The sequence below is a fragment of the Triticum aestivum genome, chromosome 5A (assembly GCF_018294505.1).
Source record: "Triticum aestivum cultivar Chinese Spring chromosome 5A, IWGSC CS RefSeq v2.1, whole genome shotgun sequence".
NCBI lineage: Eukaryota > Viridiplantae > Streptophyta > Magnoliopsida > Poales > Poaceae > Triticum > Triticum aestivum.
In genome coordinates this window covers 131,387,519-131,412,214 of record NC_057806.1, presented here as the reverse complement: position 1 = coordinate 131,412,214, position 24,696 = coordinate 131,387,519, and the positions used below count along the sequence as shown (strand labels likewise).

General features: G+C 47.1%; 2 protein-coding genes across 3 annotated transcripts; both read left to right on the top strand.

Moving 5' to 3' along the window:
• Window positions 1–9,003: 9,003 nt before the first annotated feature.
• LOC123102623 (GPI ethanolamine phosphate transferase 3) lies at window positions 9,004–18,684 on the top strand. 2 transcript variants are annotated; one of them, XM_044524041.1, is made up of 21 exons: window positions 9,004–9,326; window positions 9,402–9,436; window positions 9,530–9,651; window positions 9,800–9,889; window positions 9,978–10,097; window positions 14,077–14,160; window positions 14,251–14,328; window positions 14,450–14,575; window positions 14,641–14,730; window positions 15,384–15,419; window positions 15,493–15,548; window positions 15,637–15,784; window positions 15,855–16,311; window positions 16,399–16,490; window positions 16,607–16,705; window positions 16,808–17,159; window positions 17,305–17,443; window positions 17,659–17,700; window positions 17,800–17,968; window positions 18,266–18,349; window positions 18,461–18,684. In XM_044524041.1, the coding sequence occupies exons 1-21, from the start codon at window positions 9,082–9,084 to the stop codon at window positions 18,554–18,556; spliced, it is 2,760 nt and encodes a 919-aa protein (XP_044379976.1). In that variant the 5' UTR covers window positions 9,004–9,081; the 3' UTR covers window positions 18,557–18,684. The 2 variants fall into 2 exon arrangements, with proteins under 2 accessions (XP_044379976.1, XP_044379975.1); XM_044524040.1 differs by having other exon boundaries at window positions 16,607–17,159.
• Window positions 18,685–19,516: 832 nt separating this feature from the next.
• Window positions 19,517–23,806, top strand: LOC123102624 (respiratory burst oxidase homolog protein B). Its single transcript, XM_044524042.1, has 9 exons — window positions 19,517–20,524; window positions 20,694–20,853; window positions 20,980–21,028; window positions 21,133–21,246; window positions 21,351–22,169; window positions 22,255–22,469; window positions 22,573–22,675; window positions 22,767–22,849; window positions 22,935–23,806. Exons 1-9 carry the CDS (start codon window positions 20,062–20,064, stop codon window positions 23,536–23,538), a joined length of 2,610 nt encoding a protein of 869 aa, XP_044379977.1. The 5' UTR covers window positions 19,517–20,061; the 3' UTR covers window positions 23,539–23,806.
• The last annotated feature ends 890 nt before the right edge of the window (window positions 23,807–24,696 follow it).

The following is a 24,696-nucleotide window of genomic DNA, read 5'->3' as shown; positions in this document are numbered from 1 at the left end:
CAAGTGTTGATGGTCAATAAGACCACTAAGTTCAAGAAGGGCAAGGGTAAGAAGAACTTCAAGAAGGACGGCAAAGATGTTGCCGCGCCTGGTAAGCCAGTTACCGGGAAGAAGTCAAAGAATGGACCCAAGCCTGAGACTGAGTGCTTTTATTGCAAGGGGAAGGGTCACTGGAAGCGGAACTGCCCCAAATACTTAGCGGATAAGAAGGCCGGCAACACCAAAGGTATATTTGATATACATGTGATTGATGTGTACCTTACCAGTACTCGTAGTAACTCCTGGGTATTTGATACCGGTGCCGTTGCTCATATTTGTAACTCACAGCAGGAGCTGCGGAATAAATGGAGACTGGCAAAGGACGAGGTGACGATGCGCGTCGGGAATGGTTCCAGAGTCGATGTGATCGCCGTCGGCACGCTGCCTCTACATTTACCTACGGGATTAGTTTTGAACCTTAATAATTGTTATTTAGTGCCAAGTTTGAGCATGAACATTGTATCTGGATCTCGTTTAATACGAGATGGCTACTCATTTAAGTCTGAGAATAATGGTTGTTCGATTTATATGAGAGATATGTTTTATGGTCATGCTCCGATGGTCAATGGTTTATTCTTAATGAATCTCGAGCGTAATATTACACATGTTCATAGTGTAGATGCCAAAAGATTTAAAGTTGATAACGATAGTCCCACATACTTGTGGCACTGCCGCCTTGGTCACATTGGTGTCAAGCGCATGAAGAAGCTCCATGCCGATGGACTTTTAGAGTCTCTTGATTATGAATCGTTTGACACGTGCGAACCATGCCTCTTGGGCAAAATGACCAAGACTCCGTTCTCCGGAACAATGGAGCGAGCAACCAACTTGTTGGAAATCATACATACCGATGTGTGCGGTCCAATGAGCGTTGAGGCTCGCGGAGGATATCGTTATGTTCTCACTCTCACAGATGACTTGAGTAGATATGGGTATGTCTGCTTAATGAAACACAAGTCTGAGACCTTTGAAAAGTTCAAGGAATTTCAGAATGAGGTAGAGAATCAACGTGACCGAAAGATAAAATTCTTACGATCAGATCGTGGAGGAGAATACTTAAGTCATGAATTTGGTACACACTTAAGGAAATGTGGAATCGTTTCACAGCTCACGCCGCCTGGAACACCTCAGCGAAACGGTGTGTCCGAACGTCGTAATCGCACTCTATTGGATATGGTGCGGTCTATGATGTCTCTTACCGATTTACCGCTATCATTTTGGGGATACGCTCTAGAGACAGCTACATTCACTTTAAATAGGGCACCGTCTAAATCCGTTGAGACGACACCGTATGAATTATGGTTTGGAAAGAAACCTAAGCTGTCGTTTCTAAAAGTTTGGGGATGCGATGCTTATGTCAAGAAACTTCAACCTGAAAAGCTCGAACCCAAGTCGGAAAAATGCGTATTCATAGGATACCCTAAGGAAACTGTCGGGTATACCTTCTACTTAAGATCCGAAGGCAAGATCTTTGTTTCCAAGAACGGATGCTTTCTGGAAAAAGAGTTTCTCTCGAAAGAAGTAAGTGGGAGGAAAGTAGAACTCGATGAAGTACTACCTCTTGAGCAGGAAAGTGGCGCAGCGCAGGAAACCGTTCCTGTGATGTCCACACCAACTGAAGAGGAAAACAATGATGATGATCAAGGTACTTCGGATCAAGTTACTGCTGAACTTCGTAGGTCCACTAGGACACGTTCCGCACCAGAGTGGTACGGCAACCCTGTCCTGGAAATCATGTTGTTAGACAACAATGAACCTTCGAACTATGAAGAAGCGATGGCGGGCCCGGATTCCAACAAATGGCTTGAAGCCATGAAATCCGAGATAGAATCCATGTATGAAAACAAAGTATGGACTTTGACAGACTTGCCCGATGATCGGCGAGCGATAGAAAACAAATGGATCTTTAAGAAGAAGACGTACGCGGATGGTAATGTTACCATCTATAAGGCTCGACTTGTCGCTAAGGGTTATCGACAAGTTCAAGGGATTGACTACGACGAGACTTTCTCTCCCGTAGCGAAGCTGAAGTCCGTCCGAATCATGTTAGCAATTGCCGCATACTATGATTATGAGATATGGCAAATGGACGTCAAAACGGCATTTCTTAACGGGCATCTTAAGGAAGAACTGTATATGATGCAGCCGGAAGGTTTTGTCGATCCTCGGAACGCTAACAAAGTATGCAAGCTCCAGCGATCCATTTATGGACTGGTGCAAGCATCTCGGAGTTGGAACATTCGCTTTGATGAGATGATCAAAGCGTTTGGGTTTATGCAGACTTATGGAGAAGCCTGCGTTTACAAGAAAGTGAGTGGGAGCTCTGTAGCATTTCTCATATTATATGTAGATGACATACTCTTGATGGGAAATAATATAGAATTTCTGGACAGCATTAAGGCCTACTTGAATAAGTGTTTTTCAATGAAGGACCTTGGAGAAGCTGCTTATATATTAGGCATCAAGATCTATAGAGATAGATCGAGACGCCTCATAGGTCTTTCACAAAGCACATACCTTGATAAGATTTTGAAGAGGTTCAAAATGGATCAGTCCAAGAAGGGGTTCTTGCCTATGTTACAAGGTGTGAGATTGAGCTCGGCTCAGTCACCGACCACGGCAAAAGATAAAGAAGAGATGCGTGTCATCCCCTATGCTTCAGCCATAGGATCTATTATGTATGCCATGCTGTGTACCAGACCCGATGTAAACCTTGCCGTAAGTTTGGTAGCAAGATACCAGAGTAATCCCGGCAAGGAACACTGGACAGCGGTCAAGAATATCCTGAAGTACCTGAAAAGGACGAAGGGCATGTTTCTCGTTTATGGAGGAGACGAAGAGCTCGTCGTAAAGGGTTACGTCGACGCTAGCTTCGACTCAGATCTGGATGACTCTAAGTCACAAACTGGATACGTGTATATGTTGAATGGTGGAGCAGTAAGCTGGTGCAGCTGCAAGCAGAGCGTCGTGGCGGGATCTACGTGTGAAGCGGAGTACATGGCAGCCTCGGAGGCAGCGCATGAAGCGATTTGGGTGAAGGAGTTCATCACCGACCTAGGAGTCATACCCAATGCGTCGGGGCCGATCAAACTCTTCTGTGACAACACTGGAGCTATTGCCCTCGCCAAGGAGCCCAGGTTTCACAAGAAGACCAGGCACATCAAGCGTCGTTTCAACTCCATCAGTGAAAATGTTCAAGATGGAGACATAGAGATTTGCAAAGTGCACACGGATCTGAATGTCGCAGATCCGCTGACTAAACCTCTCTCGCGTGCAAAACATGATCAACACCAGAACTCTATGGGTGTTCGATTCATCACAATGTAACTAGATTGGTGACTCTAGTGCAAGTGGGAGACTGTTGGAAATATGCCCTAGAGGCAATAATAAAAGTATTGTTATATTTCAATGTTCATGATAAATGTCTTTTATTCATGCTATAACTGTATTATCCGGAAATCGTAATACACGTGTGAATACTTAGACCACAATATGTCCCTGGTGAGCCTCTAGTTGACCAGCTCGTTGTGATCAACAGATAGTCATTGTTTCCTGACTATGGACATTGGATGTCGTTGATAACGGGATCACATCATTAGGAGAATGATGTGATGGGCAAGACCCAATCTTAAGCATAGCATAAAAGATCGTGTAGTTCGTTTTGCTAGAGCTTTGCCAGTGTCAAGTATCTCTTCCTTCGACCATGAGATCGTGTAACTCCCGGATACCGTAAGAGTGCCTTGGGTGTATCAAACGTCACAACGTAACTGGGTGACTATAAAGGTGCATTACAGGTATCTCCGAAAATAGCTGTTGGGTTGACACGGATCGAGACTGGGATTTGTCACTCCGTATGACGGAGAGGTATCTCTGAGCCCACTCGGTAATGCATCATCATAATGAGGTCAATGTGACCAAGGTGTTGGACACGGGATCATGCATTACGGTACGAGTAAAGTGACTTGCCGGTAACGAGACTGAACAAGGTATTGGGATACCGACGATCGAGTCTCGGGCAAGTAACGTACCGATTGACAAAGGGAATTGCATACAGGGTTTGATCGAATCCTCGACATAGTGGTTCATCCGATGACAACATCGAGGAGCATGTGGGAGCCATCATGGGTATCCAGATCCCGCTGTTGGTTATTGACCGAGAGCGTCTCGGTCATGTCTGCATGTCTCCCGAACCCGTAGGGTCTACACACTTAAGGTTCGGTGACGCTAGGGTTATTAGAAAGACTAGTATGTCACTACCGAATGTTGTTCGGAGTCCCGGATGGGATCCTGGACGTCACGAGGAGATCCGTAATGGTCCGGAGGTAAAGATTTATATATGGGAAGTTGTCAAACGGACACCGGGAAGTTTCGGGGTCATACCGGTATTGTACCGGGGCCACCGGAAGGGTTCCGGGGGTCCACCGGGAGGGGCCACCCCTCCCGGGGGGCCACATGGGCTGCGTGGGGCAGGGAGCCAGCCCCTGGTGGGCTGGCCGCACCCCCCTCCCTTGGGCCCATGCGCCTAGGGTTGAGGGGGAACCCTAGAGGGGGCGCCCCCCTTGACTTGGGGGGCAAGCCACCCTCTCCCCTCCCCCCTAGGCCGCCGCACCCCCCCTAGATGGGTTCTAGGGGGCCGGCCCCCTTCTCCCTTCCCCCTATAAATAGAGGGGTGAGGGGAGGGCAGCCGCACCACCCTCCAAGGCGCAACCCTCCCCTCCCCAACACCTCTCCTCCTCTGTTGTGCGCTTGGCGAAGCCCTATCGGAGTACTGCCTCTCCACCATCACCACGCCGTCGTGCTGCCGGTGGAGCTGTCTTTCTCAACCTCTCCTTCCCCCTTGCTGGATCAAGAAGGAGGAGACGTCTCCCGTCCCGTACGTGTGTTCAACGCGGAGGTGCTGTCCGTTCAGCACTTGGTCATCGGTGATTCGAATCACGTCGAGTACGACTACATCATCACCTTGCAAGCTTCCGCACGCGATCTACAAGTGGTATGTAGATGCAAACTCTCTCCCTTGACTCGTTGCTTAGAAGAACTCATAGATGGATCTTGGTGAAACCGTAGGAAAAATTTTAATTTTCTGCAACGTTCCCCAACACCCGCAACAATGCATCCTCAGTTTGAAGTAGTCATCAGCGTCCTCCACAAAATTCACTACGCGCAAGAAAAAAAACTCTGCTCATCCCGAAGGGACGTCCGAAAAATTGTTTATATGATGTTGGATTCGGTTTGAAGTAGTCAGCATAGAGAAGTTTCACTCTAGCGATTCTATCCATGTGAACAACTCTCCTGCCCTTTTTATCGAAACCTTAAAGTTCGATACATGCTCCTCTTGCTTCTCCAATTCTTCCTGGATGCTCATCATCATTGTCATTTCAACATATTCGCCGTCTAAAGCCGACGTATCGATAAACTCTATGTATATGAATTCGTCAAGATATGTGTTTCCATACGCATCACACTCCTGTATATGAATTTGTCATGGTCATCACAAACAATGCAATCAATAGCTCACGATAAAAATCATTCGTACAAAAAAAACAGGGTCCAAACATTTATTTTTTTTCACATTGGAAAATTGAATCATCTTCATCGTGATGCGTGCAAATTGCACCATCGTGTTCAAGCATGTGGTCTACCATAATCAAGCATGCAGAGAGTTTCCCACAACAATGCATCCTCAGTTTGAAGTAGTCATCAGCGTCCTCCACAAAATTCACTATGCGCAAGAAAAAAAAGCCTCTGCTCATCCCGAAGGGACGTCCGAAAAATTCTTTATATGATGTTGGATTCAGTTTGAAGTAGTCAACATAGAGAAGCTTCACGCTAGCGATTCTATCCAGGTGAACAACTCTCCTGTCCTTTTTATCGAAACCTTAAAGTTCGATACATGCTCCTCTTGCTTCTCCAATTCTTCCTGGATTCTCATCATCATTGTCATTTCAACATATTCGTCGTCTAAAGCCGGCGTATCGATAAACTCTATGTATATGAATTCGTCAAGATATGTGTTTCCATACGCATCACACTCCTGTATATGAATTTGTCATGGTCATCACAAACAATGCAATCAATAGCTCACGATAAAAATCACTCGTACAAAAAAAAACAGGGTCCAAACATTTATTTTTTTCACATTGGAAAATTGAATCATCTTCATCGTGATGCGTGCAAATTGCACCATCGTGTTCAAGCATGTGGTCTACCATAATCAAGCATGCAGAGAGTTTCCTGCAACAATGCATCCTCAGTTTGAAGTAGTCATCAGCGTCCTCCACAAAATTCACTACGCGCAAGAAAAAAAACTCTGCTCATCCCGAAGGGACGTCCGAAAAATTCTTTATATGATGTTGGATTCGGTTTGAAGTAGTCAGCATAGAGAAGCTTCACGCTAGCGATTCTATCCAGGTGAACAACTCTCCTGCCCTTTTTATCGAAACCTTAAAGTTCGATACATGCTCCTCTTGCTTCTCCAATTCTTCCTGGATGCTCATCATCATTGTCATTTCAACATATTCGCCGTCTAAAGCCGACGTATCGATAAACTCTATGTATATGAATTCGTCAAGATATGTGTTTCCATACGCATCACACTCCTGTATATGAATTTGTCATGGTCATCACAAACAATGCAATCAATAGCTCACGATAAAAATCACTCGTACAAAAAAACAGGGTCCAAACATTTATTTTTTTCACATTGGAAAATTGAATCATCTTCATCGTGATGCGTGCAAATTGCACCATCGTGTTCAAGCATGTGGTCTACCATAATCAAGCATGCAGAGAGTTTCCTGCAACAATGCATCCTCAGTTTGAAGTAGTCATCAGCGTCCTCCACAAAATTCACTACGCGCAAGAAAAAAAACTCTGCTCATCCCGAAGGGACGTCCGAAAAATTCTTTATATGATGTTGGATTCGGTTTGAAGTAGTCAGCATAGAGAAGCTTCACGCTAGCGATTCTATCCAGGTGAACAACTCTCCTGCCCTTTTTATCGAAACCTTAAAGTTCGATACATGCTCCTCTTGCTTCTCCAATTCTTCCTGGATGCTCATCATCATTGTCATTTCAACATATTCGCCGTCTAAAGCCGACGTATCGATAAACTCTATGTATATGAATTCGTCAAGATATGTGTTTCCATACGCATCACACTCCTGTATATGAATTTGTCATGGTCATCACAAACAATGCAATCAATAGCTCACGATAAAAATCATTCGTACAAAAAAAACAGGGTCCAAACATTTATTTTTTTCACATTGGAAAATTGAATCATCTTCATCGTGATGCGTGCAAATTGCACCATCATGTTCAAGCATGTGGTCTACCATAATCAAGCATGCAGAGAGTTTCCCACAACAATGCATCCTCAGTTTGAAGTAGTCATCAGCGTCCTCCACAAAATTCACTACACGCAAGAAAAAAAAGCCTCTGCTCATCCCGAAGGGACGTCCGAAAAATTCTTTATATGATGTTGGATTCGGTTTGAAGTAGTCAGCATAGAGAAGCTTCACGCTAGCGATTCTATCCAGGTGAACAACTCTCCTGTCTTTTTTATCGAAACCTTAAAGTTCGATACATGCTCCTCTTGCTTCTCCAATTCTTCCTGGATGCTCATCATCATTGTCATTTCAACATATTCGTCGTCTAAAGCCGGCGTATCGATAAACTCTATGTATATGAATTCGTCAAGATATGTGTTTCCATACGCATCACACTCCTGTATATGAATTTGTCATGGTCATCACAAACAATGCAATCAATAGCTCACGATAAAAATCATTCGTACAAAAAAAAACAGGGTCCAAACATTTATTTTTTTCACATTGGAAAATTGAATCATCTTCATCGTGATGCGTGCAAATTGCACCATCGTGTTCAAGCATGTGGTCTACCATAATCAAGCATGCAGAGAGTTTCCTGCAACAATGCATCCTCAGTTTGAAGTAGTCATCAGCGTCCTCCACAAAATTCACTACGCGCAAGAAAAAAAACTCTGCTCATCCCGAAGGGACGTCCGAAAAATTCTTTATATGATGTTGGATTCGGTTTGAAGTAGTCAGCATAGAGAAGCTTCACGCTAGCGATTCTATCCAGGTGAACAACTCTCCTGCCCTTTTTATCGAAACCTTAAAGTTCGATACATGCTCCTCTTGCTTCTCCAATTCTTCCTGGATGCTCATTATCATTGTCATTTCAACATATTCGTCGTCTAAAGCCGACGTATCGATAAACTCTATGTATATGAATTCGTCAAGATATGTGTTTCCATACGCATCACACTCCTGTATATGAATTTGTCATGGTCCATGTTCCATACGCGTCATTCGACTACGAATCAATGGGAGATTTGCCTTTTGCTGGGTCTGCGTCCTTAAGGTGAGCGACGGCAGGCTGTTTGTTGTAAGTGCAAATCCATGGCAACGACCAATTGACCTTTGATTTTTGACAGATTTCCTATCTAGAGCAAGAAGCTGAAGTAATGTGGACATGAGCCTGAATGTTTTTTTCTTGGTAATATGTATCTCATTTATGTTATAAAGATTAAAGTATAAGTCACAAAGACCGATATGACAAAATTGAAAAGACAACAGAACGTCTATGCATTTGACACCACCGCCCGTCACCTGTCTCCGGCTCATGATTCGTGGATGTCATGTATGGTTTCCTCCTCCGATGTCTTACTCTTAGTCATGTTGGGGTGCCAGATCTAGAACCTGGATGTTTTTATGCTACGCAAAACTACAACTGAAAAATCATTCAGGCCTAATTGTTTTCACAATATTGATAGAAATACAGTGCATATACCATGCCACAGTAGTTAAATTCGAAAATTTACCCTAAAGTTTATATTTCATTGCAGCATATATACAGGGCCTAATCAGTACTGGTACTACTAGTTTTCTTGACGTGTTCCCATCCGCACCGTCCATCGCGAAATAAAGGGCGCGCACATAATCGCTCGCATGCGATCCAAGCACACCGGTTACTCACAGCTTCAGATCCGACCCGACGAGCACGACGCCTGCCGGAGTCCATGGCGGCGCCGGCGAGCCGCCGCCGCGGGTCCTCCTGGGGCCGCTCGTGGCCGCTGCTCTTCGTCGCCATCCTCGCCCTCCACTCGCTGGCCATCTACCTCTTCACGCGCGGCTTCCTCCTCACCCGCACCGAGCTCGACCTCCACAGCCACCGGGACGACCGCACCGGCGTCTCCCCCGGGTGCTCTTCGTGGCCCCAGCCAGCCGTAGACCGCCTCGTCATCGTCGTCCTCGACGCCCTCAGGTAGCACCGCCTTGCCTGTTCTGTCCTCGTTTCAGTTCCCATGTCTGATTTTGAGCAATTTATGCTATCTTACAGGTTCGATTTCGTGGCACCGAGTACATTCTTTGAAGGTGGGTTTGTATTTGTGTACTTCTGCGCAATGAGAAAACTACTGTAGGACATTGCGAGCTGCTAACGAGTTAACCCTGACCATTTTGCTGCAGAGAAGCAGCCATGGATGGACAAGTTGCAGGTCCTGCAGAAGCTGGCTGCTGATGAGAAGAACTCTGCTAGGATCTTCAAAGCTCTGGCTGACCCACCGACCACCAGCCTTCAACGTCTTAAGGTGATGAATACTGTTGTGTGTATAACTGTATATTGATCTCATGGCATACATTCAGCACTGATGTTATGCCAAAAAGCTGTTATCTCGAGCACACCTCAATGTAAAAGGGTCATAACTTAGTGTATATTCTTGCTGCATTTATGTTCAGGCTCTCACGACGGGTGGTCTCCCTACCTTTATTGATGTCGGCAATAGCTTTGGAGCTCCAGCAATAGTGGAAGACAATATAATGCATCAGGTTCCTTGCACTTCACATTCAACTTTAGTAAAATATGTAGCTCACGACGGGTAGTTAACCATGCTTTTGTTTCTTTGCGCTCAATCAGCTTGTCAAAAATGGAAAGAGGGTGGTCATGATGGGAGATGATACATGGACACAGTTATACCCAGAGCACTTCAACAAGTCATTTCCATACCCTTCTTTTAATGTTAAAGATCTCGACACGGTATGCCATCTGTTGTGACTCCCCCGATTCAATCGTACACTAATCATGCACGCAAATGTGTACGATCAAGATCAGGGACTCACGGGAAGATATCACAACACAACTCTACAAATAAAATAAGTCATACAAGCATCATAATACAAGCCAGGGGCCTCGAGGGCTCGAATACAAGTGCTCGATCATAGACGAGTCAGCGGAAGCAACAATATCTGAGTACAGACATAAGTTAAACAAGTTTGCCTTAAGAAGGCTAGCACAAACTGGGATACAGATCGAAAGAGGCGCAGGCCTCCTGCCTGGGATCCTCCTAACTACTCCTGGTCGTCGTCAGCGGGCTGCATGTAGTAGTAGGCACCTCCGGTGTAGTAGGGGGTCGTCGTCGATGGTGGCGTCTGGCTCCAGGGCTCCAGCATCTGGTTGCGACAACCATGTAGAAGGGAAGGGGGAAAAGAGGGAGAAAAGCAACCGTGAGTACTCATCCAAAGTACTCGCAAGCAAGGAACTACACTACATATGCATGGGTATATGTGTAAGGAGGCCATATCAGTGGACTGAACTGCAGAATGCCAGAATAAGAGGGGGATAGCTAATCCTGTCGAAGACTACGCTTCTGGCAGCCTCCGTCTTGCAGCATGTAGAAGAGAGTAGGTTGAAGTCCTCCAAGTAGCATCTCCAAGTAGCATATCCAGGTAGCACCTCCAAGCGCATCTCCAGTCGCATCGCATAGCATAATCCTACCCGGCGATCCTCTCCTCGTCGCCCTGTAGAAAAGCGATCACCGGATTGTCTGTGGAACTTGGAAGGGTGTGTTTTATTAAGTATCCGGTTCTAGTTGTCATAAGGTCAAGGTACAACTCCAAGTCGTCCTGTTACCGAAGATCACGGCTATTCGAATAGATTAACTTCCCTGCAGGGGTGCACCACATAGCCCAACACGCTTGATCCCATTTGGCCGGACACACTTTCCTGGGTCATGCCCGGCCGCGAAAGATCAACACGTCGCAGCCCCACCTAGACACAACAGAGAGGTCAACACGCCGGTCTAAACCTAAGCGCACAGGGGTCTGGGCCCATCGCCCTTAGCACACCTGCACGTTGCGTGGGCGGCCGGAAGCAGAACTAGCCCCCTTAATACAAGAGCAGGCTTGCGTTCCAATCCGGCGCGCGCCGCTCCGTCGCTGACGTCTGAAGTGCTTCGGCTGATACCACGACGTCGGGATACCCATAACTACTCCCACGTAGATGGTTAGTGCGTATAGGCTCGTAGCCAGACTCAGATCAAATACCAAGATCTCGTTAAGCGTGTTAAGTATCCGCGAATGCCAAACAAGGCCAGGCCCACCTGTCTCCTAGGTGGTCTCAACCTGCCCTGTCGCTCCGCCACAAAGTAACAGTCGGGGGTCGTCGGGAACTCAGGCCCACCTCTACCTGGATGGAGCCACCTGCCCCTTCAGCCCCCATCTCCAAACAGTATCACCAGTAATGTAACAGTGTAAAGTACATAGTATATGCCCGTGATCACCTCCCAAGTGATCACGGCCCGATAGTATAGCAAGGCAGACTGACAAGAGTGTAGGGTCACTGATGGAACACTAGCATCCTATACTAAGCATTTAGGATTGCGGGTAAGGTATCAATGATTGTAGCAGCAATGACAAGCTATGCATCAGAATAGGATTAACGGAAAGCAGTAACATGCTACACTACTCTAATGCAAGCAGTATAGAGAAGAGTAGGCGATATCTGGTGATCAAAGGGGGGGCTTGCCTGGTTGCTCTGGCAAGAGAGAGGGGTCGTCGGTGATGTAGTCGACCACAGGGGCATCAGCATCGTCACGGGGTCTACCGGAGAGAAGAGGGGGGAAGAAACAGTAAATACATAGCAAGCAAGTGCATAACAGGACAACAAGCAGAGCTAGACGTGTTCTAACGCGGTAGTAGGTGATACCGATGAAGGGGGAAAGCATCCGGGAAAGTATTCCCGGTGTTTCGTGTTTTCGGACAGATGAACCGAAGGGGGAAAGTTGCGTGTTTGATATGTTAGGGGTGTGTGGTGGACGAACGGGCTGCGTATCCGGAATCGTCTCGTCGTTCTGAGCAACTTTCGTGTTGAAAATATTTTAATCCGAGTTACGGATTAAAAGATATGATTTTCTAAAGATTTTATTAATTTCTGGAATTTATTTAATTATTTAATTAATTCGGAAAATGGATTTATGATGTCAGCATGACGTCATGCTGACATCAGCAGTCAACAGGGGTTGACTGGGTCAAACTGACGCGTGGGTCCAATGGGACCCACCTGTCATGCTCTGTTAGGTTAATTAGGATTTAGTTAAACTAATTACTGTTTAGTTAGACTAACAGGTTAATTAGATTAATTAAGCAGGATTAATTAACTTAATTAATTTAGTTAATTAATTAATTAACTATTTATATATATATATATTTAATTCTTTTTCTTTTTCATTTTTTTTAAAACGTTCTGGGGGGCGTGGGCCCCCCCGTTCAGTGGCACAGAGGCCATTCAGGGCGCGGGCGACGGGTAACGGGCGCGCCCCGTTCGGGCGCACGCCCAGGGGCATGCGGGCGTGGGCGGCGGACCTGGCAGGTCGCCAGGCCGGCGTGGGCGAGGCCAGCACGGGCCGGCCGGTGAGCGAGCGGCGGCGAGCACGGCCCCGTGTGGGCGGGCGCGCATGAGCGCGCGGCAGGGCTGCAGCAGGGAGGCCGCGCACGGCGAGGATGACTCGGGCGCGGGGGGGGGGGGGGGCTCGGCGCAGAGGGCGCGCGGGGCACGGTGAGCGCGTGCGGGCGCCGGCGAGGCGCCGGCGTGCCGGAGCGCAGACGGCGCGGTGAGCGAGCGAGGGGGAGAGAGGAGAGGTCGGGGCTCACAAGGGGGAGTAGGGAACGGGGCAGTGGGCTCGACGGAGTTCGGGGAAGTCCGACGAGGGAGATCCGGCGAGGACGACGAGGCAACGGCGATGTAGCTCCGGGCGAGGTCCCACGGCGGCGGTGCGGGCTCCAGGCAGCGTCCGTGAGGTGGTATGGCGAGGAGGGGACGAGGAGAAGGACGGTGAGGCGGCAGTCCGGTGGGGAGGCGGCGGGACGGCGTCGAGCGGCGACGGCGGGCCGTCCACGGGCGCTGGGGACGGCGGGTACGAGGCGCACGGCGTGCGGTTGAGGTGGCCGACGCGGTCCAGGCGGCGTGGGGCGCAGGGGAGTGCGGGAGGGGCGGCGTCGGCGTCGGGCCCGATCCCGATTGGATCGGGGGGAGAGGGAGAAAGCGAGTGGGGGGGGAAGGGCGAGTGGGTGGCTGTCGGTTAGGGTTTGGGGGAGGGAGTGGATAAGGAGGGGGGTAGCGGGGTGAGCCGGCCGGCCGGGCCTGGGGGTGTTGGCCCAGTTGGGCCACGGCCCGGGGGGTTTGCTCTTATTTTTGTTTTCTGTTTTCTCTTTTGTATTTTCTTTATTTTCCTCTTTCTTTTCTGTTTTATTTTTGTTTCCTATTATTTTAGGTTCTGTAAAAATATATACTTTGCATCTAATTTGAACATTTCGATTTAGTCCAACGCCACAAAAGTCTAGACCCCAATTAATTTGGTTTGATATTTTATCAATCTATAAAGGCATTTAAATAATCAGGTTTGCTAATATTTAAATCATTTTAGTGCATTAAAACACATAATAAAAGTGTGGTTCCTTCACAAATATTTAGTAAGGATTATTTGCCACAAACCGAACATTTTGGTTTTAATGTTTCAAAAGTGTTTGTCTTTCTTTCAAATTTGAATTTGGATCGGTTCTGAACTAACGCGAGATTACGACAGTAACTTTGATGGCTTGGCATCATTAACACGTGATTACTATAGCCTAATTATCCGGACGTCACATCTGTTCAGTACCATTTTGTCCTTTCTGCGCGATGAGCTATTTTTCGCTTTCCATCTAATTTCCGTGGAATTACTCGTCAAATTATGTATCAGGTAGACAATGGTGTTATTGAACACTTGCTTCCTTCACTGCATGAAAATGATTGGGACGTTCTTATTGCACATTTCCTTGGTGTGGTAAGTTGTTTGTGCTCACTTTGGAGCTGGCTTACACATTTGATCCTTTCCTTTGTGGAACTAGAAGTATATGAGATCAACTTTCTTTAGGACCATGCAGGGCATATATTTGGTGTTGACTCTGCCCCGATGATCCAGAAGTTGGAGCAATACAATCAAATCCTAGAGGTCAGGTATCCCATTCATAGTACATGATATGTTTTTTTGTGTGCTAATCATTTGCAGGAGACATCATCTTATGTGATCCTAAATTCTGATTGTTAAATTAGCCTCAATTTTGCTCCTGTAGGATGTGATTAACACATTGAAAAGCCTATCAACACCTGGTGGTCCCCATGAAAATACTTTACTCCTTGTAATGGGAGATCATGGCCAAACCCTAAATGGTGACCATGGAGGAGGAACTGCTGAAGAGGTGACATGTCTTGTTTTTTCATTGCTAAGTGCAAAAATATCTGAACTAATGCAGTTTCATTGTAGGTTGAAACATCTCTGTTTGCATGGAGTCCAAAGACACCACCCGATGCTGTCTTATCTGTTCTTGGTGAAAATTCATGCAATTTTGATCTGGTACATTTCATTTGTAATGATAAATTGACTGATCTTGTCATTCATGCTAACATCTTGATTTTCTTGTTTGCATGTAATCCTTCTCTAACTAATTTTTATCAGGACTAGGACCCAGATAATCATGGCACATACTCCTTGGCCATTTTTTTCTTTTGAAAAGGGGATAAACCCCGGCCTCTGCACCATTTGGATGCACACAGCCATCACTCCTTGGCCATATTGTCACCTGAATTATAATTTATATAGAATATGAAAGTCACACTTATAGGGATACTTCTACTGACATATTTAGTTCTTTACTGTTCCATTATGGGTTCGACATCTGACATTCTGTGATAAATTAGGTATGTAGACAGTCCTTAACTAACTGGGTTATGCATGGGTATGAAGTAGTATCACACAAAGCGTGCTCATAGCCTTTAGCATGGTGGGGTAGTTGTCATTTCTGTATAGAATTACCTTTCTCGTGGGCTTGTACAGTTGATGGAATATAAGTTTGATAGAAGCAGTGTAGAGATATTTAGTTCCTCGTCTTGTTTTTTTAGTTATTAATTGCAATTTATTTCGTAATAGTCGGCTTCTATCTGTGCATTTAGCAATCTGAATACCAACATTGATTGATTTCCCTTTCTGCTGATGGTTTACTGTTCTAGCATGGGAAAGAAGTGTGCGTCAGCACTATGCAGCAGGTAAATTCTGATTGCACTCTCCCGTATGGATGCTCTATTTTATCAATATTGCTAAGTTTTTCTTTGATTTCAGCTTGATTTTGCAGTAACTGTATCAGCACTACTCGGTATACCTTTTCCTTTTGGAAGGTACGTAAACTTAACATGGTGCTTATTTGATGGCTTCAGTTGTGTGTTACTGCTTTTTGTTGAGATGTGCTTGTTTTTCCGTATCTAGCATTGGACGTGTAAACCCAGAATTGTATGCTTTGAGCGCTGGGACATGGGATAATCAAAGGACGGGTATCAATGCATGCACGCCACAGGATGACCAAGAAGCGTGGAAAATGAGATATGCAGAAGCCCTTTGTGTAAATAGTTGGCAGGTAGTATGAACTGCATTTGCAGATATGCTGATTTGGTAGTACTTCTTTGATCTTCGTCTGTCCCTTGTAGGTAAAGAGATACATTGATCAATATTCTGGTAGTTCTATCATTGGATTTTCAGCTGAATACCTGCACCATGTTGAGGAGCTGTATTCAAAAGCTCAGGCGAACTGGTCAGAGGTTTTGAAGTCTACATGCCCATCGGAAACAGCTAAGGGAGAAGAATTTAAGGAGAGCGCAAGTTCTTCTCTGCAGTTGCAAATTGATGCATACTCTAGCTTCTTGGAAAGATTTGCAAAGCTTGCTCGCTCTGCTTGGACGGAGTTTGATTTATGGTTGATGGGCACTGGTCTTTTACTTATGATACTGTCAGTTATCACTCAGGCATACATACTTGTGAGGCTGAATGCTTTATGTCAACCATCAGCTCAGGAATGTGCTAGTTCAAGGATCATCCCCAAATTATCCTTTGCTTTTACATTGGTCACGATTCGAGCAGCGAGTTTACTATCCAACAGTTATATATGTGAGTTCATCAGATATACCAATCTTGCTGTACATTTTGAATTCGCTGGTGACTACTGATTCACGAAGTTGTTTTCTTGTCATGCAGTGGCAGAAGGTAGAGTTACAAACTTTCTTTTGGCCACGAGTTGCATTGCCGGTGTGTGGAGCTCGGCCACAAAAGGGAACTTCACCATAGAAGTTAATATTCCTATTATATCAATGCTGTTCAAACTTTCCTTCATTCACTAGAATTTTTGTTTTAATGTTGGTTATATAATTATCTTCTGATCCCACCTTACTTTTTTAATCGACAGGAGTTTATTTTCCTTCTTCTAAATATTTTTGCACGATTTGGAATTGAGCTTGGGATGTCAAAACAAATTGCTGGGCCAACTGCTACAAAAGACCACCCAGTGAGCATCATTTGTGACATTTTCGGTTCCAGTTTTTGCAATGTCTCCATGGATATATTCCCCATCATATCTCTTGCCATGCTGACCTGTATTGTATTAAAGCTCATCACCTGTGCGGTCCATCAGAGGTTCTTGAAGTACTTTATTATGTCTGGAACCATCTTGAGCTATGCATTTATAGCAAATTATTGGGCTTCTGAAAGTACTTTACTGTCTCATACTAAAGCTGTTCAAGAAATTGGAAGAAGTTTGGCTCCTCGCTTTGTTTATGCCATTGGAGGTTTGTCATTGGTAATATCTGTACTTTGGCGATTGTTTGCCCCAGTTGGTTCTTTGAAGTTCAACAAAAGGATAACTAGTTTATCAGCTGCCATGCTGTGTTCATGGAGCCCAACTATCTTGATGTTGTTGGGAAGGCAGGGTGCTTTTGTAGCGTTAATTTGCATCACTGGAGGTACTTTGCAAGTCACTCAATTCTTAAGACAAGCGCTTCTAAAAATTTAGCATGTACTGCTTGAGGCACAACTCGAGCCTTTTTTTCCTTTTATATCATCATTAGGAAGCATATCATCTGAAATTTTTAATTAACCATTTTGCAGCTTGGTGCATAATAATGTTACAGCAGAAATACCAGAAAGACTCGAAACTTGACACAACAGGGAGTTGTGTTGCTAACCCTGTATCAGTAACACAATGGAGCCTTCTTGCAGTTTGTCTATTCTATCTGACTGGTCACTGGTGAGATCCTGATGCATTTTGACCTTTCTTTTACTCTGATTTATGTTTCTGTTTCATGTTTTTTATGTACTATGTTTTTACTGGTCCGAGAGATGATGCATGGCCATTTGTCCTTACCGTTATGAGGTTTTGAGCTTATGGTTAATGTGATTTAATTTGCATTGTTAGATGGGATTGCTAAAAATGCATTTGTGCTAATACAGAATACATTTCAGGTGTACCTTTGATGGCCTCCGCTATGGTGCTGCATTTATTGGGTGAGTATAATTATGTTCCAAATAATACAGTTGTATCTGAGAAAAAAATATCATTTGCATGTTATGTAACGATATTTGTCACAATTCTAAATTTTGCAGGTTTGACAATTTCCATATCATTCGTCAAGGGTTTCTTCTTTCCATTGATACCTTTGGTGTTTCTCACATCCTACCAGTTCTTAGTCTTCCATTTATTGCCGTCCACTGTTATAATACTGCATCGAAGAAAAGCAAGGTGAAGGATGTCACCATCAATATTCTAATACAGGTACTGAAGAAATTCGTTTGCGCTCTCTGGCAGTAATTTAGTGACACAATTTCAGTAGTTAAATATTCTCTTTTACAAAAAAAAAGTTTCATATTCAGGAAAATAATATGAACAGCCAGTATTTACTGTTTAGGCCCAGCCGTGTTGGACTACAAAACAAACACGAATCTAGATTTCCCTAATTGTCGACCATATACTGAAAGAGTGTTATTATGCATTGTGGAATTCCTTCTTGACATCAGTTATTTCTTTGCTTGTCGATCCACGTGATATCTAATGTTTATGTGCCAAACTCAGGTCCATTTGATGTATGGTTTAATTACAGCTATCACTACGACAGTTACAATCGTATGTGTCACGATCCAAAGGCGTCACTTGATGGTAATATGTGCACTTAATTCCAGCAAACAATGGTCGCTGGTTTTTTGTATTGCTGCTTTGTGGTTGTTTTCGCAGATTTGTTTTGACACTAGTCATCGTTCAACTTTGCAGGTGTGGGGTTTGTTTGCACCGAAATATGTATTTGACGCGATTGGGCTTCTCCTAACAGACTTGCTAATTTGTCTTGCTTCTTTGTACTACAGCTGATGTTGCTTTTCTTTTCTTTTATTTTTTGCTTCTCGGGATATAGATGCTGTACATTTTTGTGAGTACACTGCAAATTGGTGCAAAATTATGTACACTGAATTAGGTTAATTCATAGCACATTCTTGTTCTTTTTGTTGTTCTTGGAGAGTATGGTCTTGTTGTGGTAATGAAGAGGCACACTAGATGCTAGCAAGAGTTCTCCAAATGTTCTTGTGCTTTGAATCGACAAAGATGCATATATGACTAGAGTAAGCTAATTATCAATGCGCAGTTTTGGTATCACAGATAACGGACATGAAAGCTAATGGCATGTGGGGGAGCACGGAGTGACTGGAAACATGGCAAGTCTCGGTAGATGGTTTACATAAAGAGCATGTGAGGTGGTGTTAAGTGCAGAGATGTTACTAGTACATTCTTTAAGATGTACGTACTGAAATAGACTAAAAGTTGAACAAGAGAAGTTGGCATTTGCTGAGCAGGTAGATCATTAGTTTTTCTCCCTAAATCCTGCCCTACAAACTTTCTGGCTTTCAAAATTTTGCAGCTTATGTATGTCGATTCTTGCCCTTCCTTGCTACAGCAAATCACACACGCCCCGGTGTCGCTTAGGCGAGGCCGAGAACGTAGGTCTAAAATAACGGTAAAAAGGCAACCAACCAGGCATTATAAAAAAGAAGAAGAAGAGAGTCTCCACTCCGGAACCCCTTGGCGGCGGGACGGCCGCCGCCGGTGGTTCCGTTGTTTCCTTGTCGCGTGGGTGACGTGCTGTGCTGTAGGACGCGGGGGTGGGTGCTTAGCTGCTTATGCCCATCCAGCTGTGCCTGTGCTCAAATTCCAACAACCCTCGTCACTTGGACTTGTATAATGTTCTACGTACTTTGACCATGGTAGCGAGAATCTAAGCGCTCCATTTTTTTTCCTTTCTTTATATGCATGGGAACCGGACTGGAAGACCACATTCTGAGAACAGGCCATAGCCTAACATGCATGCACAGGTCCTGGACGGCATTGTTAAAATAATGGATGGCTTCACTGGTTTTGAAGGCCACCCCTCCCTAACCAGGGGCTGGATTGCCGGACTGCGCAAAGCCATCAGAGTTGAGTTGAGTTGAGTTGAGTTGAGTCGAGAGACAGGGGCGGGCGCCCACTGTATTCCTTTCCACCACCTTCCATCATGCCCATTCCCTCCTCTCCTCTTGACTCTTGCCCTCACCAAACCTTAAAAAACACCAGCAGACGGACACAAAAACCTTCAACATGCTACCACTTGATGGCTAAGAAACATCAAACCTGAAGTCTCTGGTGTACGCACACCACAACCGTGCCCTCACCAAATCCACTACTACTGTTTGCATCTCTCTCTATACATGTCCTGCACATTCTTGCTTCCTTGGCTACCAAAAAACTCGCCATCGAGCTCTGCTTCCATTCTTCAGACTATCAGCGCAGCTGTTTCTGGACGCGGCGTTGCTCGCTAGTTTGCTTCACGACCGCGGCTGACGGGCATGGAGAGGAACGGCAATGCCAATGCCGGGCCACCGCTGGAAGAGAACAAGGGCGCGGACGGCAAGAGCGGGAGCCGGCGGAGCACGCGGTTCAAGGAGGAGAACGAGTACGTGGAGGTCACGCTCGACGTCGGGGCCGACGACGCCGTGGCCGTCCAGGGCGTCAGGGCCGCCGGCGAGACCCCCGAGGCGGCGCTGCTGCCCCGGAGCGGCGGCCTGTCCTCGAGGCTCAAGGCCGAGCTGAGGCGCATCGCGTCGGCCAAGCGTGGGGGCGGCGACAACGCGCCGGCGAGCCAGCCCCGGCTGGACCGGAGCATGACCGGCGCCGCGCGCGCGCTCAGGGGCCTCCACTTCCTCAACCAGAGCGTGGTCACGCGGGGCAGCTGGCCCGAGGTGGACAAGCGGTTCGACCGCCTCGCCGTCGACGGCCTGCTCCTCCGCTCACGCTTCGGCCAGTGCATTGGTAAGCTCGCTCGCTCGCTCACTCACTTGCAGTTGCAGTTGCAGGCTGCAGCTTGCTCCTCATCCATTTCTCTGAAGCGTCGTCAGGTTTACAAGTCTGAATTTTCGGTCAGTGTGCGACAGCACCACTGCCATGATTCTGAAATGATCTTCCCAAATTTGTGTTGTAGGGATGGTTGGATCGGAGGAATTCGCGGCGCAGATGTACGACGCGCTTGCACGGCGAAGGGGGGTCGTTGCTCAGGTGCTGACCAAGGATGAGCTGAGGGAGTTCTGGGAGCAGCTATCCGACCCAGGCTTTGATGCCAAGCTGCAGACTTTCTTTGACATGTACGTCTCCAATCAAACCCAATCCCCAACTTCAACTTTGTCTGTAATCTGAAATGTGGACCAAATTTGACATTTCGATATTAAGTTTGATGTGAAAAATTTGACAATTGTACTAACTTGTTGCAGGGTTGACAAGAACGCAGACGGTCGGATCACCGAAGAGGAGCTCAAAGAGGTGAGAAATGAGCAAAATATCCAGTGCAGTCACGAGTAACTTGTTTGTTTGTACAGTAAATAGTAAATCATCTGAATGCTTCTGAATTTCTGTTGCGTTGTCAGGTCCTCACTCTGACGGCCTCTGCAAACAAGCTCACCAAGATCCTGGAGCGCGTCGACGAGTACACGGCGTTGATCATGGAGGAGCTCGACCCCGACCAGCTCGGCTACATCGAGGTCGACCTTCATCTCCTTCCGTGGAATTGGTTGTTAAATTGTTGGCAGCTCACTCTTGTCAGTGATACCGACAACTCCAGTTTCGTCTTAAAAAAACACTACAGCTTGCGACACTGGAGTCCCTGCTGCTGCTGCCCCCTTCCCAGGCGCCGACGAGCCTGGTGGCGCACAGCTCCAACATCAGCCAGCTGATCAGCCAGAGGCTGGTGCCGGCGCGGGACGCGAACCCGCTCCGGCGGGGCCTCACGGCGGCGCGCTACTTCCTGGAGGACAACTGGAAGCGCGTGTGGGTGATGTCGCTGTGGCTGTCCATCAACGCCGGCCTCTTCGCCTGGAAGTTCTACGCGTACCGCCGCCACCCGACGTTCGACGTGATGGGCTACTGCGTGTGCGTGGCCAAGGGCGGCGCCGAGACCACCAAGTTCAACATGGCCCTCATCCTCCTCCCCGTCTGCCGCAACACCCTCACCTGGCTCCGCTCCCGGACCAGCCTCGGCGCCGCCGTGCCCTTCAACGACAACATCAACTTCCACAAGGTGGTGGCCGGGGGCGTGGCCGTCGGCGTGGCGCTGCACGGGGTGACCCACCTGACTTGCGACTTCCCGCGCCTGCTCCACGCCAGCGACGAGGCCTACGAGCCGATGAAGCGCTACTTTGGGCAGACGAGGGTCCCGGACTACTGGTGGTTCGTGAGGGGCGTGGAGGGCGTCACCGGCGTCCTCATGGTGGTGCTCATGGCCGTCGCCTACACGCTGGCGCACCCGCGGTTCCGCCGGAGCAAGCTCGGCGCCGGGAACCCGCTCAAGAGGCTCAGCGGCTTCAACATGTTCTGGTACTCCCACCACCTCTTCGTCGTCGTCTACGTCGCCTTGGTCGTCCACGGCGTCTGCCTCTACATCAACCGGACATGGTACAAGCAGACGGTGAGCGAGCGATCGAGACCTCCAAGCTCCGGTCTCTTCAGATATGAGCTATGTTTGGTAGTAAGTAACTCGTTTGCAATTTCAGACATGGATGTACCTTGCCGTCCCCGTGCTGCTGTACGCCGGCGAGCGGCTTCTTCGGGCGCTGAGGTCGCACGGACTCACCACGGTGAGGATCGAGAAGGTGGCGGTGTATCCTGGGAATGTGATAGCCATCCACATGAGTAAGCCCCACGGCTTCAGGTACAGGAGCGGCCAGTACATCTACGTCAACTGCGGCGAGGTCTCGCCGTTCGAGTGGTGAGCGCCCTCGATCTCTCATGGCTTCCATCGTCTCCGCGTCGCTGCGAATGTAGCCGTGCACCTGAGCTGACAAGCTGCTGCTGCTGCTGTTGCAATGCAGGCACCCATTCACCATCACCTCGGCTCCCGGCGACGACTACCTCAGCATGCACATCCGGTGCCGGGGCGACTGGACGAGCAGATTCAGAGCCATCTTCTCCCAGGTAAGCGGTGGCAGAGCAATCGAGCCGACGGAATTCCCTTGCAGGAAGGAGAAGGATTCGCTTTTAACAATGGTTGTTGTTGTGGTCGCAGATATGCAGGCCACCGTTGGCAGGGCAGAGCGGTCTCCTGAGAGCCGACTTCACGTCCATGGTGGAGCACAACGCCAACGCCAAGTAAGTACGAGTCCGAGCAGGAAGGACCGTCGACGTCCATGGTGGTTCTCAACTTGTCTGACTTTTCCTTGATGCTGGCGTGCAGGTTCCCGCGGCTGCTGATCGACGGGCCCTACGGCGCGCCGGCGCAGGACTACCGCAAGTACGACGTGCTCCTCCTCATCGGCCTCGGCATCGGCGCCACGCCGCTCATCAGCATCGTCAAGGACGTGCTCAACAACGTCCACCGGCAGGGTCAGGAGCAGGAGGGCGACGAGGGGTTCATGACGAAGCGGGTCTACTTCTACTGGTGCACGCGGGAGGAGGGCTCCTTCGAGTGGTTCCGCGGCGTGATGAACGAGGTGGCGGAGCGCGACGCCGCCGGCGAGGAGTCCGTGGTGGAGCTGCACAACCACTGCACCAGCGTGTACGAGGAAGGCGACGCGCGGTCGGCCATGGTGGTGATGCTGCAGGCGCTCCACCACGCCAAGAGCGGCGTGGACGTGGTGTCCGGGACCCGCGTGCGCACGCACTTCGCCAGGCCCTGCTGGCGCGACGTCTTCAAGCGCGTCGCCTGCGACCACCAGGGGCAGCGCGTCGGGGTCTTCTACTGCGGCGACCAGAAGCTCACGCCGGAGCTCAGGCGGCTGTCCCAGGACTTCTCGCACCGGACCACCACCAAGTTCGTCTTCCACAAGGAGAACTTCTGACCTGAATTTCGACATGCATGTTAATTAGGCTATATATATACATGAACGTAGAACATATACACTTTATTCGCTTGCTGTTTGCTAGTAGTATCAGACACGTACGGTCTTGCATTGGGTATGCACATTTCTTCCTTTCTTCTTTGCGTATCTTATTAACTAATACAAGTAGGAGAGCATCTCTCAAATCATTAATTTCCTCAAAAACAACAACTTCATCCCCGTATCTCAGTCCTCTAGTTTATACTCTCTCTGTAACTTACTACTAGTATAAGACTACTCATAATGAAAGTAACTTAGACTAGCAACATGCATATGTTACTAGTTTATGTTACAATCTTTATAGTAAGAAGTAACATATTTGTGATGTCATGCAACACTTCATTTATTAATTTGTAGACGCATCTTATTTTGGTATGTTTTTTCCGATAAAAAGCATGTTTATTAACTCAAAATATAGCATCAAACAGATACAAAGCATAAAGAGTGACACCCGGCCTCTGCATAGCTAAGATGCACACAACCATCGCACGAACAGTCTGGCAAAGAGTAAAAATGACAAAGTGACAACAGTAAAGCCATATGAGACCGAAACTATGTCTATGTCGACGGAGAAGGTGACTCGATCCGGAGATTATGCTGCCACCCACGTTGGGTAAAAAACCTCACTGGTCATCCGCTCCAACCGCATACACACCATCTTGAACAACGATTGATACTCCGTTTGGTGCATAATAGACCACGTACGAAGCCAATGCGTACAATGGTAAATAACCTGCATAGAAGAATATTTTTTGCCATTAAAAACACAATCATTTCTATATAGTCAAAGCGACCATAGTAAAGCAGACGCTCCCACCTAATGTGAGTAACTAATTATGTTACTCAAATCTTCTCTCTCTTCATTAAATCATCATTGCCACATAAGTAAATGTGCTGAGTTGAACCTTATGTTACTCCTGAAGTTATTCTTACTGTAGGTAGTCTAAGACATTTTTTTGACACTATGACATGACCGTGTCAAAATAGTAATTTCATTCCAATATCTCGGCCCTCTAGTTTATACTCTCTTTGTAACTTAATATAAGAGACCCGATTCACCTCATGCCAATCTACCGTGGTGTGACCAAAATTCAGATAGGCAGCGGCTCCTCGGCTCTC